The sequence below is a fragment of the Mastigoproctus giganteus genome, chromosome 4 (genome assembly GCF_048544385.1).
Source record: "Mastigoproctus giganteus isolate SK-2022 chromosome 4, ASM4854438v1, whole genome shotgun sequence".
In the NCBI taxonomy this organism is placed as follows: domain Eukaryota; kingdom Metazoa; phylum Arthropoda; class Arachnida; order Uropygi; family Thelyphonidae; genus Mastigoproctus; species Mastigoproctus giganteus.
Genome location: NC_143578.1, coordinates 133,116,931 through 133,135,287, shown reverse-complemented (window position 1 = coordinate 133,135,287; position 18,357 = coordinate 133,116,931). Strand labels below are relative to the sequence as shown.

The 18,357-nt window shown below is 35.9% G+C and overlaps 1 protein-coding gene across 1 annotated transcript in view; it reads right to left on the bottom strand.

Moving 5' to 3' along the window:
* Positions 1–18,357, bottom strand: part of LOC150087073 (uncharacterized) — a 98,351-nt gene that overhangs the window by 39,787 nt on the left and 40,207 nt on the right. Inside the window, exon 2 of the mRNA XM_090371796.1 lies at positions 1,215–1,511. Coding sequence (XP_090227922.1) covers positions 1,215–1,511 — 297 coding nt within the window. The remainder of the gene's footprint in view (positions 1–1,214; positions 1,512–18,357) is intronic.

Below are 18,357 nucleotides of genomic sequence, written 5' to 3'. Positions count from 1 at the left end.
ATATGATATGTAAACGGAAAGAAGAAATTAATACAGGTATATATTTAAATACAAAGGAAAGGATTAATACACTGTTATTTGTAGATGATCAAGTAATTATTCATGATAGTGAAGATAATTTACAAAGAGCAGTATTTAAATTAAACCATATAACAGAAGAATATAAAGCTAAAATATCAACAATGAAAACTATAACAATGGCTTTTAAAGGGAAAAATACTGTGAGAACAAAAATAGTTATAGACAAAATATTAGAACAAGTAAAACATTTTAAATATCTAGGACGTGATATAACATATGATGTCGAAGAAGATATGAACCAGAAATTGGCAAATTTTCAAAATATATGTGGAACAATAAAAAGAACTCTGGCTAAGAAAACAAGGAAGAAACACAATTGAAATTTTACAAAGTAATGCCAATACCAACACTTCTTTATGGTTCTGAAACATGGCTACTGAAACAAAGAGACATTAATAGAATACAAGCTGCAGAAATAAAATTTTTAAGATATGTTAAAGGATGTACAAAATTAGATAAAATACCAAACGTAAATATTAGAAAGGAATTAAAGATTTACTCAATTAATGGAAAAATTATAGAATATAGATAAATATGGAAAGAACATGTAGAAAGAATGGAAGATAAAAGATTCCCTAAATTAGCTTATACATATAGAGCAAAAGGAAAAAGAGACAGAAGAAGACCAAAGAAAAGATGTTCCGATCTCTTCGAGATCGCAACAGGCGGATCGCCTAATCCATGAAGGAAGATAAGTTACTCTAATGCAAGTTTTTCGATTTTTTCGTTTTAATTTCTGGAGAGTATCATACAGAAGTGTTCTATGTACTATATTGCGGAAACTTCTCTTATTATTTTACAAATATTGATATCAACGTAGAATGTATTGAGCATTACAGCTCTGGTTCATACTGTCCAATTTTAATAAAATTTGGAAATGACTGAATAAATCTTTCTAAAGAAGCTAAACATTCAATTTCATGAACATCTATCCATTGAGATTAGAGTAATTACATGGCCAGACAGATTGTGACAGACAAACAGGTGCATTACGCATATATATGCAAATGTCTAAAAATGCACCTGTAAATATCACACATGTATATGGAGTGATGAAGTAAAGCATTCTTTTTAATTATCTTCAAGTAAAACAAGAAAAGTTTTGTAATTTCAGATAATTGGAAAAGCCTTACCTGTAGTAAACTGTAACACATTTGATTCGAATTTAGCTTTTGTGTCATTATAACAAATCATGTGAAAATGGTATGTCATATTTTCTGTTAAACCTATCAACTTAAAAGTATGACCATCAGGTAAAAAATTAGAATAGACTTGTAACTGATTTGGATCTTGTAATGGTCCATATACTGATTCACAAGCAGTTAAAGATTCCCGGCTAACTTCTTTGCTATGCCAGTCTATTTCTACAGAATCTTGGTTCACTTCATACACAGATACCTCAAGAGAAAGATATGGCACAGAAATATTACCTATGAAAAACAGAAGCATCAAATAAAATTAATTAAATTTTACTAAAGAAACAGGAGTATTATCAGATTTTTACTGGAAAAATTTGTTTTAATAAAAGTTTCCTTACAAGAAATTAAATACCATATATACTCATGTATAAACAAATTCCATGTATAGTGCAACCCCTTATTTATTTATTTTATTGGTAAAAAAACCCGATTTTTTCCTATAGCTTGAGTATGATGCGACACCAGCTTTTGAGCAGTACTGATAGGCCTACCGTAGTAGTACATTTCAGTATTGGGTATGATCCTAAACACATTTTGTAGCAAATATGTAAGACGTTTTCCTGTTTTTGTACAAATCCACTCCAAAATACTTATAAGAACACACACACACACACACACACACTAAATAAAATAAATCTGCAGCCATGTTCAGGATGGAAACCTCCTCAACAAGTCACTGAAAAAAAAATGGGCCATAATCTGCCACACTAGTCCAGTGTGTGTTGGCAGATCAATCGTATTTAGCAGTCAGGTTTACTCAGAGAGTGTATTACTGCACTCCCACTCCTGACCACTCACTCAAGCTAAGGAACTATTAAATAGTGATTCATATCGACTGTAATTTTCAGAAAATATGTATGACGGAAGGTTGTTCCAGAAAACGACAGTTGAATGAATAAATGAGGAAGATGAAAAGCTGGTTCTGTGAGTTTAAAGTTGGACAGTAAATAGATGTTGGCTGGTGGCAGCCTGTGTTCGGACTGTTTTGAAAGAGAGAGCAGGAAATATAGAAGGTGATTCAGAAGAACAGTGCCCATGGAAGTATCTGTAGAAAAGGCATGCAGCAAAAACAGTACATCTATGAGACAGAGAGTGGAGAGATTCTGTTAGAGATGATTGATTAATTAACCTAACTGCGCTTTTTTTTTTGGAATCTAGAAGCCTGAGAGAGGTTTTGGGAGCACTGTCCTAGATGTGGGAACAATAATTCATGGTAGGATTTGCAATTTGTACAGAGTGAACAGCTATTTGGAAGAAAAGTAACGCCAAGAGCGAAAGAGAAAACCAGGTTTATCTAGATACAGAGGAAGCAATATTTGTAATGTGCTTGTGCCAAGAGAAATTATAAGTCAGGGTAATCTCCAAAAGAGATATATCATCTTGCCTAGAAATCGAAGTGTCACCACAGATAAGCATAGGAGCAGAAGAATCCTTTTTGCGAGATATAAGGCATGACTGAGTTTTAGGATTTAAATCAATTAAGCTGTCTTTGCCCAGCTGGAGAATTACCTGGAGATCATCATTTAAGGAATTGGTAGTGGATATTCGAGAAGTTGAAGCCGATTGAGCAGGGCAAGGTTTCTCAAACTGGAAAGTGGAATGCAATGTGCTATCATTGGCAAAACTATAGATAGGATTTCTGGTCAATGGAAGAAGGTCATTAATATACAAGAGGAAAAGAGTGGGAGAAAGAACTGAACCTTGGGGGACACCAGCATTAGTGGAGAAGTTAGAAGACAGAGCCATCTACCATCACCCTCAGTGAGCGATCAGAAAGAAAACTGGATAACCAATTACAAAAAACAGTTGGCAAACCATAACATGGAAGCTTGTTTAGAAGATGTTTATGCCAAACACAATCAAAAGCCTTTGAGATGGACTGGAGACAGTCAAGTTGCAAAGAGCTCCAAGTGATTAGTGGAGCTAGGAGAACGGTAGAGACAACCAGAGGTGTATTGTTAAAAAAAATAGTACCGGAACACTCTTCCTCCAGAAGATTATATGATAACGTCACATCAACTGTATAGTAACTGAATCAGACTTCAGACTCATGGTTCATAGAACAACCAGTTCTAGCATTGAGCTTAAGGCGAATCAAAATGCAGCATTCGCACGAATCACAGTATATCTCATTCGTTGGATCTCTTTAACACATTGTACTTTAGTCAGAAATGTTCAAGTTTCATTGCGAAATTTATATTTTTGTTTTTAAATAAATTTTTAAAGATCCATTAATTTTAAAGATTACTATTAATATATATTTTTAGTAGCAATATGTAAAATAGATATTTCTCCCTCCCCGTTGATTATGCCATTGTTTCATAATCATCATCATCATCAGCCATTTTCAATCCACTGCAGGATGAAGGCCTCTCCAGCAACTTTCCAGTTCCTTCTGTTTTGAGCACTGGCCATCCATTTACTACCCAAAAACTCATGAATTTCATCTATCCATCTCCGACTTTGTCTTCCAGGTTTTCTTCTAGCTCCTCTTGGATACCATTCTGTTATTTTCTTAGTCCATCTGTCATCATGTCTTCGAGCTATGTGTCCTGCCCAAGACCATTTTAGTTCTTTAGTTTTGATAAGAATGTCCTTTACTTGAGTTTGCTGCCTAATCCATGTGTTTCTCTTCTTATCTAAAAGTCTGATTCCCAATATAATTCGTTCCATTCTTCGCTGTGTAGTTCTCAGCTTCTCTTCCATTCTTTTGGTGAGTGCCCAAGTTTCACTTCCATAAGTCATGGTGGGGAGTATACATTGATTCATTATTTTACGTTTCAGACAAACTGGGATATTGCTCTTCAGTATGTGACTATATTTCCTGAATGCTATCCATCCAAAATTTATTCTTCTCTTGACTTCCAGCCATTTATCATTATTACAGCTAATAACTTGTCCCAGATAAGTATATGACTCACTCCACCTTTTCAATTACTGCTCCTTCAATCATTATTTCCCTTTCCGTGGCATACTTGTTCATCATTACTTTTGTTTTAGCCATATTCATCTTTAGTCCAAAATCCTTACTAACTGTGCATAACTGATTAAGATTTTCCTCTAATTCTTTGGGATCGTGGCTTATAACCACAATGTCATCTGCAAATTGTAAATGGTTTAGGTACTCTCCGTTCATATTGACTCCTTTCTGCGACAAGTCTAATCTTCTGAAAGCTTCCTCAAGGGCAGCAGTAAACAGCTTCAGAGATATTGTGTCTCCTTGTCGAACTCCTTTCTCGATTTTAAATTTTCTACTGTCTTTGTCTAGTCTAATAAAGGAGGTAGCACTCTCATATATTTTCTTCAAAATCATAATATATGGGGTATCTATGCCTTGTCTTTCCAGTGCCCGAAACATTGCCTTATGCTGTATAGAGTCAAATGCCTTTTCATAATCCACAAATGCCAGGCATAATGGTGTTTTATATTCATTTGCTTTCTCCATTAGCTGTGATATTACATGAAGGTGATCCATAGTTGAGAATCCTGTCCTAAAGCCAGCTTGCTCTTTCGGTTGATTCTCATCAAGTGTTCTTTCTAATCTGTTAGTAATGACTCTTGTGAACAACTTGTAGATGTGGGATAACAAGCTAATTGGTCTATAATTTCCAATTTCTGATTTATCTCCTTTCTTATGCAGCAAAACTATGATTGCATTATTCCACTGCTTAGGCGTCACACCTTTTCTAATGCACTTTGTGAAGAGCCTTGCCAGTTTTTGTGTTATGTCTCTTCCTCCCAATTTTAACAACTCTACAGTAACTTCATCTTCCCCCGGGGCTTTCCGATTCTTCATTTTCTTCAATGCATGTTCTACCTCATCGGGAAGAATATCGGGTATGTCGTATGTGTTGCTACTTTGCAATCCATCTTCCCCGATGCTGGTATCATTCCCTCGCTCCTTGTATAATTCTCTATAGTAGTCTTCTGCTATTTCAATTATGCTTTCTCTGCTGTTTATAAGTACACCATCGCTATTCTTCAGTTTCAGTATCATTTGTCTTTCTGTATTACTGCTCATGGCTGCTGATTTAAATCCTTTGTTTTCCCTTAATGCTTGTTCTACTTTTCTTGTGTTAAATCTTCTTATGTCCTCTCTGAGTCTCTTCCTAATGGCTTTGCATAACTCAGTATACTCAATACCCTGTATACTCAGTATACCCTGTCAGTGTTTTTCTTGCTCTTCATTTGTCGTCTTCGGTTCATCATGACAAGTGTTTCTTGACTATTTTTTTCTTCTTTGGATTTCTGTTTCCCTATAGGTTTCTTGGGCTTTATCACTTTCAGAAAGTTGTAATATTCCTCGTTTCATAATATTAGGTGTATAAATTTAATGATTTTCTATTATGACATTTAGAAAAAGGTACCGGAAAGTCGTTCCAGTGGGTTCCGGCCTGAATACACCACTGGAGACAACAGATGAATTTGTCAGAATGCTGTAGAGATTTTAAGCCAGAGGAGATTCCAAATTACCCAGTCTGACAGCGAATATTGGAAGGGACATATTCACAAGTACCACCTTTGAGGCAAAAGGAATCATACAGTGAACGATTTGTGCAACTGAGATGAGCAGTGGTTTAATCAACCGATAACTGAGATTCTGTCAGAAAAAGTACATGGGCTTTGGCAGTAGACTGCAAGTGGAAATGGACATCGCTGAGATTAGAACTGAGACCACATATATTTGTGAAATGAACTAGGAAGTGTTTGGGAGATTTATATCGTTTTGCAGATAAGCTTCCTCTATTAGTTTGACTGTTTATGGTGTACTCAGTAGTAAGAAAAAATGTGGGGGGGGGGATGTTGTATAATTTAATGAAATTTTTGGATATGCCATGCACATGGTAAGAATATATCCAGATCCTCGACAATGCCCACTGCATACGCACTACTTATACTCCCTCCAGTCACTATCTGGCAGAGTAGAGGTAGCAAGATTATACACTAGATGATCCGGAAGCCTCCTAGAAAGTTACCAATAGGTTCGGTCGGGTGCACTAACTAGCAGCCGGCCTGCGAACACCGTTTTAGAGCTGTACCCTCAAAATGTAAGGAAGATTGGATCTCACCATGATGTCCATCATAACCTCAATTTATATCAGTTATACTGCATGATGGAAGTGATGGGAAAGGGTTGACTGGAACTTAACTCTGGGGACTAAACATGGGTCCCACCACTTCGAGCCACCAATAAGCAAAGTGGTGGTATTGCACTGGCTGATAAGTCATCTACCAACTAGTATTGCCTGGTAACACAGAAGAGCAGCATTCCTCCATGTGGTGTAGTTGCCACATCTCGACCCCTACTTATGTTGGTTTACACATGGGCATGGGTGGTCACCGACAGTGTACTTGTGCATGGAGGTTATACCCAGGATTACTAACAGTCCCACCGTCGTGAAGATGCAAGCAGAGGATTTGGCTGCCACAGACCATCCGGACTTAGCATTAGCTGAAGCATATGATGCAAAAAAGCAAGCTTATACAGCATCAGCCAAAAAAAAAAAAAAAAAAAACTTCCCATTTCACCCATCCGGTCACTACAAATGTTTGTCTAGTTCAGCCTTAAACTTATTTAAGCTATCAACTTCCACAACAACAGATGGAAGTCTGTTCCAACAATCAACTACCCACTGGCTAAAGGCAAACTTCCGCACATCTATTCTACAACTGTCTTTCCTCAATTTGAATCTATGTCCTCTCAGGTCCTTAATCTGAGCAAGTGGAAGTATCCTGTCAGCACTGAGCCTGCTCAAATCTGAACAAGTGGAAGGATCCCATCAGAATTCAGCATGCTCAACCCATTCAAGGCCTTATACACCTCGATCAGATCACCTCACAGGTGCCTTGTCTCCAGATGCTGCAACTTGCAGAACTTAAGCCTTTCTTCTTCTCACCAATCTTGTTGCCCTTCTCTGTACTCATTCTAGTGACTCTACATCCTTCCTAAAATGAGGCCTCCAGATTTGTATACAGTACTCAAGGTGTGGCCTGACCACTGCCTTATACAAAGGGATTAGCAAGTCACCTTGTCTCTGCCAGCAAAATTCGTATATATCATTGACAAAACTCCATGGCCTGCTCTGGCAGCCCATCTGCACTGCTCAGAGAACTTCATATCTGACTGCACAATTACCCCAGGTCTTTTTCATTCTCCACCTCCCTGAGTGTAGTACCACACAGTTGGTATGTTTCTCTTGAGTTACTGCTACCCATAAGGAGTAATTTGCATTTGTCAATGTTAAACTTCATAGTTGCCACTTCTCAGCCCATCTGCCTAACTTTTCTAGATCCTGTTGCAGTAGCATTCTGTCTTTACTGTCATTAACAATCCTGCCAACCTTTGTATCATCTGCAAACTTGGATGTTAAACCTGATATACCTTCATCAATATCATTGAGAAATACACAAAACAACAATGGGCCCAGCACCAAACCCCGGGAGACACAGCTAATAACATTAGTCCACGTAGAGCCATGTCCATTTATTATCAAACTTCGCCGAAATTGGATCCACTTGACTTGAGTGTCACCCGAATATCAGTTCCATCAGCATTTTAGACTCACAGGTAGCAAGTACAGCTTGTCTGGCATATCTGAGAGAATGTCTACGACAACCTAAAGGACCTAACTAATTTATACTATAGTAATATCATTAGTAATTAACACTAATCTGGGAGCATTTAAGGACATTATTATATGTGGTATACACAAAGTATGACATATTAAGAGGATTAAATTCTTTACAACAAAAAAAAAAAAAAAAAATACTACCTACTGTTCCTGAATATTTATTAATTAAAAGCCATTAAAAACTCTTTCATCATTGTCTTCATTACTAAATAACATCTCAATCTGAGGGGAACAAAGAGTTGCTCTTACCAAGAAAGGCTTAAGTTCTGCAAATTGAAGGTGCCTAGCCTGAAGACTAGGCACCTGCAAGGTGATCTGATTGAGGTGTGCCTTGAATGGTTTGAACAGGCTCGATGCTGATGGGATTCTTCCTCTTGCTCAGATTACACACTTAAAGGGCATAAATTCAAATTGAGGAATGACAGCTGTAGAATAGATGTGTGGAAGTTTGCCTTTTACCAGTGGGTGATTGATTGCTGGAACAAACTTCCACCTGTCATTGTGGAAGTTGGTAGCTGAAATAACTTAAAGGAAGAACTGTACAAACTTTTGGGAAGTTTTGAAATGGGAAGTTTCTTCTTCTTTTTTTTTGGATGATGCTGTATAAGCTTTCTTTCTTGTATCGTATGTCTCTACTAATGCTAATCTTCTTCTTGAACTTGATCATCATACAGGTCATCAGTGTCTTCAACTATCATAGGATCATTTGCAATTTCTTCATCACTATTCCACAAAAAATTGTCATCTGTCCCATAAGGTGCATGGGAGATGCCACATTTCTTAAGTGAACGTGCCACAGTTTCCGGTCTGATATTTCACCATGCCTAAACAACCCATTCACAAACGGTTTCTCGAGTTGGCACCCAAATGCTTCTTTCCTTTGTAAAAGTCTTTTCTCTTCAGTCACCCAGTTCCACAGATCTCTCATGGCACCTTTAAAAGGTTTGTTTAAACAGACATCAAGTGGTTGTATAATGCTGGTTAGACCTCCGGGAATCATTGCTATATCTGTGTTATGGGATCTAATGGCATCAGATGGCATTTAAATGTATCCTAGACCAGTAGAACTTTTTTCTTTCCTCAATACCCCTGGTCGGGAACATCACACTTGTTTCAGCCATATTTCAAACTTATTCGTCCATCCAACCTTTCTCAAGAACATGCACAACTACTCCTTTAGGGAATTTGTCTTGGCAATGCCTTTCTCTTGAAAATTACCACTGGCCTCAGATTCAGCCACCAGCCATACATAAATCTGATTTCTGGAGAACAGTCTTTCTCTAACACTGATTTTTCTCATTTTCGCTGTTTTGCTGACTGTCATGTCAAAATTCATTGGCATTTCATCTTTCCAATACAAATCAATAAATAGTTGTTCTTTCTATGTTTGATTATAAATTTCTGAAATGAAATTATTTTATCATCCAATTTTGCAGGGAGGCACTATGAAATCTAGGTCTTCTGTTGCAGCACATATCATATCTTTTCAAAAATCTGGTATACCAACCAGCACTTGCCTTGAAATTAGAATATTCATTTTCTTTTTTTCTTTTTTTTTTATGTGAACCCCAAACATGAGAGGTATTAGAACCTATAGTACTTAGTACCGTGCTTGGGTTGGAGGTTGAGAAGACGAAAGAAGATATTTGTTGACATTGGACTTGAACTTCTGTAGATTGTAATTTTCAGGAAATACATATGAAGGAAGGTTGTTCCAGAAAACGGCAGTTGAATGAATAAATGAGGAAGATGAAAAGTTGGTTCTGTGGGTTTGAAGTTGGACGGTAAATGGATGTTGGCTGGTGGTGGCACATGTTCGGACTGTTTTGAAAGAGAGAGCAGGAATTATAGAAGCCAATTCAGAAGAACAGTACCCATGGAAGTATCTGTAGAAGAGGCATGCAGCAGAAACAGTACGTCTATGAGAAAGCGAGTGGAGAGACTCTGTTAGAGATGAATCATTAATTAACCTAACTGCCCTCTTCTGAATGGAATCAAGAAGCTTGAGAGAGGTTTTGGGGGCACCACCCCAGATGTGGGAACAAATATTCCATGGCAGGGCGGATTTGCGATTTATACAGAGTGAGCAGCTGTTTGGAAGAAAAGTAACGCTGAGAGCAAAAGAGAAAACCAAGTTTTTTAGATGCAGAGGAAGCAACGTTTGTAATGTACTTGTGCCAAGAGAGATTAGAAGTTAGGGTAATCCCCAAAAGAGATATATCATTTTGCCTAGAAATTGGAGTGTCATTAAAGATAAGCATAGGAGCAGAAGAATCCTTTTTGCGAGATATAAGACAAGACTGAGTTTTAGAAGGGTTGAAATCAACTAAGTTGTCTTTGCCCCACTGGAGAATTAGATCTTATTCAGATCTTTGCCTGTTTCAGGGCAAAGATCTGAATTTGCCCACGAGAAACACTGTTTCCATTCTGCCAGGCTTCAGTGACAAATTTATTTACTTCATCTTCTAGCTGTGGCCACTTAATCTTAATACTATTTGCACATTTGTTCTTAGGCATCTGCCTAAACTGTGTAGACAGCTTCCTCCAATTCCCAATGCTATGCTCTGTGGTATTAAATTGTCTTGAAGCTGCACAACTGTTTCTTTTCTACATACTCAATCACTTTTATGCTTGAACTTAGCAGTATATTTGTTCCTTCTTGAATCCATTTTGATAGAAAATAAGGATTTACACAAACGGAATAAAGGAATGCAGATGAGAATATAAAATTATAAAAAGCAAAAGCCACTGGAAAATAGCACGTAATCTATGTAAACGCTAAACAGTACTGATTCGTCAGAAGTCGGAACTGATAATATCCATTTGTATCAAGTATTTGTGAATTTAAAGTGGTATATATGAAAAAGGTTCTACTCTTCATGTAGCAACATATATTATGATAAAGGACCTTACTGTTAAGGTTAACCTACCATGATCATGTGTGCATGTGGTATAGCTTATGTTCACTGAAAATGCCCAATGAAAATGCATGAATTTCAAACTCAAAAATATTATGCGTATAGTGTAACCAACTTTTTGCATAAAAACTTGGTCATAAAAACTCACACTATACATGAGTATATGCAGCAAACATAGATCTATCAAAATATCAACTACTATTGATATTTAAATTTGCTTTGCTATTTATTGCACAAGTTAAATGTGCAGCTCCTAAAAAAAAGTTTTGCATTAGTGGAAAAGTTCTCTCTTAAAAGGTGAAAAAACATAATATACAGAAAAGTTTTCAAAACCAAAATTTTGGGGAAAAAATAAACTCTCCATTACTTTTTTTTTTGATGATTCAGTTTCATCAACTAGTGGATCAGAATTCCAGAGAATTTTTCAATTTTGGTTCATTTAAGTCAGGTCATCATGAATTCTGCTGGAAGAGTGCACACTACAGTGATTTTTGAACTATTGTAAATATAAAAACAGCTATTATTATTTTTAAGCACATTTAATAGAGGGTAGCATGTAGAGTTTCAAGACATGTTGCACATATACAGACAATTCATTTATACCACAAAATCACCTCTAAAACAATGTTTTTACTCCTTTGGTCTCTCATGTGAAAAACATATACTGTATATACACATATATATATTTAAGCCTCCCTTCATGTTCCAGAACATCCCACAGGTGTTCAATTGGATTGAGGTCAGGCAAATTTGGAGGCCAATCAAGATAGGTGATATCTTCACTGTGTTCACTGAACCACTCATGCACAGTGCAGACCCAATAACACTTGCATTATCATCTTGGAAGATCACATTTCTGCAAGGGAAAAAATACAACATGGCAGGGTGCACATGGTTTCCTAAGAGCTGCCAGTAGACCTCACCAGTGAAACTGGTCCATACACATCAGGGATTGTAGTTCTTTTATTATTTTATACATAAGAAATTATAAAATTGGCTAGTATTGGAATAGGAAAAGAATGACTGCACAGAAAAGGGATAAGATTAATGGACAATATAAAGAAAATAGATGAAGAGGAAATAGGGTGTAGGAATAGGACCTGAGAAACCATGGGTGATAGAGGATACCCCTAGCATTGTCGCTGTTATGGGTATTGCAACAGGCATTCATGTAACTATTCACTGATTGCAATAACGATATTATGTAGATATGATAAGAAAAATGGAGGAAAGAAGGAAATGGAAAAATATTAATACTGAAGATGGTAAGGGAGGCAGAAAGAGAGATTAACAATAAACTAAAATCAGTAACAGATAAACCAAGAGAGGAATGGTGAAATGAGCGGCAGGAAGACAATAATTTTAATAATACACGAATAATGAATCAAGGCAGCCTGGGGGCACTCCATAACAGAGCAAGAGGTAATTGCAGCATTAAAGGAAATGAAGGGGTATAAGGCAGTAAATATACTAATGGAATTGCATGGAGCTGATAACATTACTGCAGAAAGTGGGCTTAACGAATTATGTAGGTTAATGCTTGAACAAGGGAAATGGCCAGAAGATTTTAAGACTACGGTAATGAAATAAATAGAAAAGAAAAGCCATGTGGTGAAATGTCTAGATTTTAGAACTCTAAGTTTGGTATCACATGTGGAAAAGATAATGCTAGGAATATTAAATAGAAGGTTGATAAGAGAGATGGACGAAAGTATCACAGGAGGACAGTTTAGTCTTAGGAAGAGAAGTACAATGGATTAAATAGGTGTGATGAGAATGTTGACAGAAAAACATGGTGAAGTGAAAAAAAATATATGTTTTATGGTTGCATATTGGTTTAGAGGAGACCTTTAATCAGTAGACAAGTTTGGTTATTGAATATACTGGAAAGACAGAAGAATGATTAACAGGTGTGTGCTTGTTGACAGGAAAGACTGATTCTACAGGATTAAAACAAACTTAAACAAAAAAAGGATGCAAGAATATCTGCTGATGCTATCAAGGCAGTGTTAGGTCAGTTGGAAAACTACTAGCTTGGTTGGGGACACAGATTAACAGATTAAAAATAGCCATAGGCAGATGTGAAAATGATTCCTGCACTACTTCTATTGGAATGTGCATTCTACATTCACACGAGGAATTCTTTAGAGAAGTGAATACTGTAAGTTTATCAAACTCTAATAGGGAACTAAATGATTTTGTGATAAATGAAAAGAAAGTGGAAGAGAGACTCATGAAGCTAAACATAAAAAAGGCACCTAGGGTGGATTTAATCTATCCAATTATATTAACAGTTGCAGCAAAGGGGTTAAGCAAACCCTTAACCATAATTATGAGAGATCTCTGAATTCAGGGGACGTCCCTATGGATTGGAGATGTGTGAATGTATTCCCAATTCACAAATAGGAATCAAAGGGAGATGTGTAACTACAGACCTGTTAGCTCGACTTATATTCCAAGGAATATAATGGAGAAACTGGTTAAAGAAGTCGTACACAGGAGTGAAGTTATACTTCAATCAAAGCTTGGGCTCATTAATGGGAGATCTTGTCTGACCAATTTGAATGGATGCTATGATGTAGTGACAAACTGGATGAAAAAAATAATTCTGATATCATATACTTGGATTTCAGAAAGGTTTTAATGCTGTTGCACATAAAAGATTGCTTTACAAATTGGAGCAGTGTGGCATTAAGAACAAGCTACTGATATAGATAAAGGGATGATTGAATGGGAGAAGATAGAGAATGGTTATCAATATGAACTCCCCAGAGTTCAGTGCTGGGGCCACTATTGTTTTCTGTATTTTTTAATATTGATGAAGCTATATCAGGCTTAATGTCTTTTGCAGGTGATACAAAGGTTGGCAAGGTGGTTAATGAAGTAATGAAAGTATGCAGCTGAAACAAGATCTAGAAAATTTAGGCAGATGGGCTGAGAAATGGCAACTTAAGTTTAACATTGACAAATACAGGAATTTTGGTAGCAGGGATCAGGAGGTATACAATTGTATAAGGCAGGGGTAGCAAATTTAATTTGTGATGCGATCTACTTTTTTGATTCAAAATGTACTGCGATCTAACATCTCAAGAATTTCATTGAATATGGTTAAAAAAGTTAATCAACACATATTGAAAAATACTGTTTTTAATTTTTAAAATTAAATGCAATAAAGAATTCTTATTTTAAATTCACACATATTTAAATTTTTAATTTATTTGAAGTTTGTGTGTTCATATCATCTGCCAAGGTTTCAAAATTGGGGATATACTGTGATAAGGCCAACCATAAAGAATTTTCTGTATGCAAGTCCATAAGAGTAGAGCGATTCTTTGTCTTTGTTTCAAATATGAAAAGGCTGATTCACATAGATATGTGGAACCAAAACAGGAATTTAAAAGTTCACTGCATTTTTTTACAGTTGGGTACTTTTCTCGGCAAACATATTTGCAAAAGTCTTTTTCTGATGATCTGGTTTTCGGGAAGATATCGTTTCGAAATGTAATACAGTAAACCTCCGCTTTTCGCGGGGGTTACGTTCCTGAGAAATGTCGTGAATACCGAAAACGCGAATACTGAGTTATGGCTCCCATAGTAATAAAGGGGTTCCGTTCCAAAGTATGAAATATATAAGAAAAACTAGTCTAAAATTTTGTATGTATGTATTATATGTACCTTCATTATATGACTATGTACATAGACAGTACATAGTGAAATGCAAGCATATGGCATTGAAATGAAAATAAGAAACAATTTAATATTAAATGTAATAAAATGCCTTTGCTAGCAAAAAAATTTATCCCGCCAGTGCAATCACCAGTTTCCCTAAAGTGTTGATAAAGGAGTTTTGCCTTTTCACGAATGATGAGTGAACTTAACGGAATTTTATTTTGAGTTCAGTCTTCTATCCACAGATTTAAAGATTTTTCCATTTTTCTAATTTAATATCACGAGTTACAGAGCAAATTTTTGAAGCAATTAGCACGTTTTCACGGACACTACGGCGGATTTTTTCTTCCAATTTTTTGATTGATCGTACCGTTGACTCATTGATTTTATAATGTTTTGCCACTGAGGAGACACTTTCACCATTAGAAATTTTGTCTAATAACTCAATTTTATTCGCTAATGTCATCACCTTCTTTGATCTTTTCACATTTCCCTTGTTATTCATAGCCATATTTTTGTACAGGTTAGAAAGAACTTGTCCACAATAAAGTCACTTTCTTCTGTTAACACACTGGAAAAGTCTGTTTTACACTGCAAAATGGTAGATTTATCATTTTTGTAAGCATATCAATTTATAAATTGATAAATTTATTCAATTTATAAGCATATAAATTAAAAGCAAACGACGAAACCTTCCATGGCAAGCGCATAACACATACTGAACAAGGATTAGCGAGAAACATCCACGCTCGCGATTTTGTCACCCCTCTCCCCCCACCCACTGAGCGCTGTTTTGACCGGGAAAGATAATTTTAGCCACGCCCATGTTTTTTTATGGCGGAAAATATTCGCGGCGCTTTAAAATTCACATTTTTTTTGGTTTCGTTTTATATTAAATCGGCGATCGTGAATACGCGAAACCGCGAATACAGATACCGCGAATAGCGGGGGTTTACTGTAATTTAATTTTCAAGTAATATTTTCTCAATGTGAAAAATCTCAGCAATTTTTTCTGCAATTTATTTTGTATCTAAGTCGACATTAAATGGATATAGAAATATACCGAACAATGTCATCAGTTGTTTTAAAATCACTGAATCTGGTTTGAAAATCATCCACAACTCTCTCAATTTCAGAAACATAGTTCTCATTATTAAATACAAAAAAGGATATTTTTGCAAATGATCTTGCATATTTGCAAAATGATCAAATTTTTTTCTTTGAGATCCTTAGCCATTGCCAAAAATTGATATTTATATGCAGAAATACTATGAATCATGTCATCCATTTTTATTTTTTCCTTGTAATTTTAAATTCAGATCACTTAATTTACTGGTAAAAATCACTCCGTATCTTGTAGATGGTGATAATCAACTCCCCTTTGATCAACAAATTTTTTAATTTCCTTCAGCAAATTTCGAAATCTCTGTAGAAACTTACTCCAACTCAGTCACCTCACATTTGTGTGTAATATCAGATCTGGTTCATTTTAATCCAGTTGCATTTTGAAAAGTCTCCTTTGAAGAGATTGTCCTCTGATGGAATTCACGATTTTGAAAGCTATGTCCATAATACTTAGTATTTAATCTTTTGCTGGCAACACTTGTTGGTGGAGGGGCGCCTCCGTAGCCAGGTGGGCAGGAGCAGTACTGTGTAACACATGCTTCTTGATTAGACTGGGGTTAGAACCCGTGCCCACCAAATACGGAGGATGCGGAAAGGTCAGGGAATGACCACATATACATTACATATATCAAGACCTCTAGTTCTTTCTTTTAATGAAACCATACCCAGCAGTTCTTTTCTAGTGGTAGAATCATCGAAAACCATATGAATAAAAACGAGCAATTGAGCTATATCACTGATGTCTGTAGATTCGTCCAGTTGTAAAGAAAAGGACACACAATTAGCAATATGAGCATGCTGTTCGCTCACATTTTTACTCATTTTTTTGATGAGTCATATCACAGTATTTCGAGATAAATGCAGATCTTAAAGAGCACTTTTAATTTCATTTTTGTTCTTAAAATTTTCAAAAAGAATCTGTTATTTCTAAAAATGAGTCTGATGAATTGACCATCAGAAAATGGTTTGCATTTTTTTGAAAGATGACTCACTTTAAATGATGCTACAGTTACTGCTTTAGACTGTAAATTTCATGAAGCAATTTTGTTATGCGAATAATCTGGATTTAATTTTAATTTAATTTAATTTATTTCTTTAATTATTCTTTAATTTATTTTTTCTAAGGTCACTATATTATGTGGAAAATCCAATTGGTATTTACCATGGAGTGTGTTGAAGTGACTTTCTAAATTTCTTTTTTTGAGTATAGCCATGGAAGCACTGCAAATCAAACAACATTTTTCTTTTATCATTACAAAAAAGTATTCTAGTTCCCACTCTTGATGAAAGTGATATGTTTTACTCTTTTTCGTAGTATTCATTTTAAATCAAACAGTATTATATTAACATATAAGTACTGTCCAGTTATTAATATTAACTAAGCTAAATAAGAATTCAACAGATTATGCTCTCCACAACGTAACTACATGAGTTTTCACTAGACAAGACTAGCGGTTGCACGGCGACAAGAGTAGTCACGTAGTTCAACGGATTTGTAATAAGTGTTTGCAGTGGGGTGCATAATAATATTTAGACTAATCATTTTTTACACATATTTAAAATTTGTCTCGATCAACTGAAATTAAAGCTGCGATCAACTTGTTGACCACCCCTGGTATAAGGCAATGGTCAGGCCACATCTTGAATACTGCATCTAAAATCTAAATCATCCTTTCTAAAATGAGTCCTCCAGACTCATTTTAGAAAGGATGTAGAACTGCTGGAATGGGGTGCTCTTACCAAGAAAGGCTTCAGTGCTACAAATTGCAGAGTCTGGAAACTAGGGAACTGTGAGGTGATCTGACTGAGGTGTTTAAGGCTCTGAATGGCCTGAGCAAACTCAATGCCAATAGGATTCTTCCTCTTGCTCAGACTATGCATATGAGGGGACAAATTCAAATTAAGGATAGTTGCAGAACAGATGTGCAGAAGTTTTCCTCCAACCAATGGGTGATTGACTGCTGGAACAAGCTCCTATTCATCCTTATGGAAGCAGATAGTTTGAATAAATTCAGGAAGAACTATACAAACTATTGGATCGGATGGATATGCAAAATGGATTTTTTTTTTTTTTTTTTTTTTTTGTCTGATACTGTACAAGCTCACTTTCTTGCATCATTTGCCACTAAGAATAATATAGGGAACATACAGTAATGGTTAGGGTACGACAAGGTGACACTGATAGCGTGGAGAATGGAAGAAGTGTGAGCCAGGGGTGTTGTTCTTCCCCGACTTTTATTTAATATATTATATGCTAAATAAATGGTTAAAGGAGGCAATTGATTAAAAAAACAACAACAGATGAAGGAGTTTTATAGAGTAAAGATGGGGGGAAAGTTAAGTGTTAGATTTGCAGATGATATGGCATTTCTGGTGGCAACATTCTGAGGAAGGATTGCAAAAATTGTTAACAGCCTAAAGCAGCGTTTCCCAAACTTCTTTGGTCACGGACACCTTTGGCTTCAAAAAATAACCATGGATCCTCACATTCCTGCTCACGTAAATATAGGGTGTCTGGATGATCAGTATCCAAAATTAAAAATTTATATCTCAGAACTGATTTATTATATGTTTACAATCTACCTTTTTCACTCTGATAGAAAACAATAACTGAATAATAAACTGTCACTATTTGAGTATACAATCATTCGTACTTCATAGGCTACTAGTGAGAAGAATAGCATTTTTCGTCGTCTCACAAAGTCCTTTAAAGTTGGGAGTTTGTTTGTTATT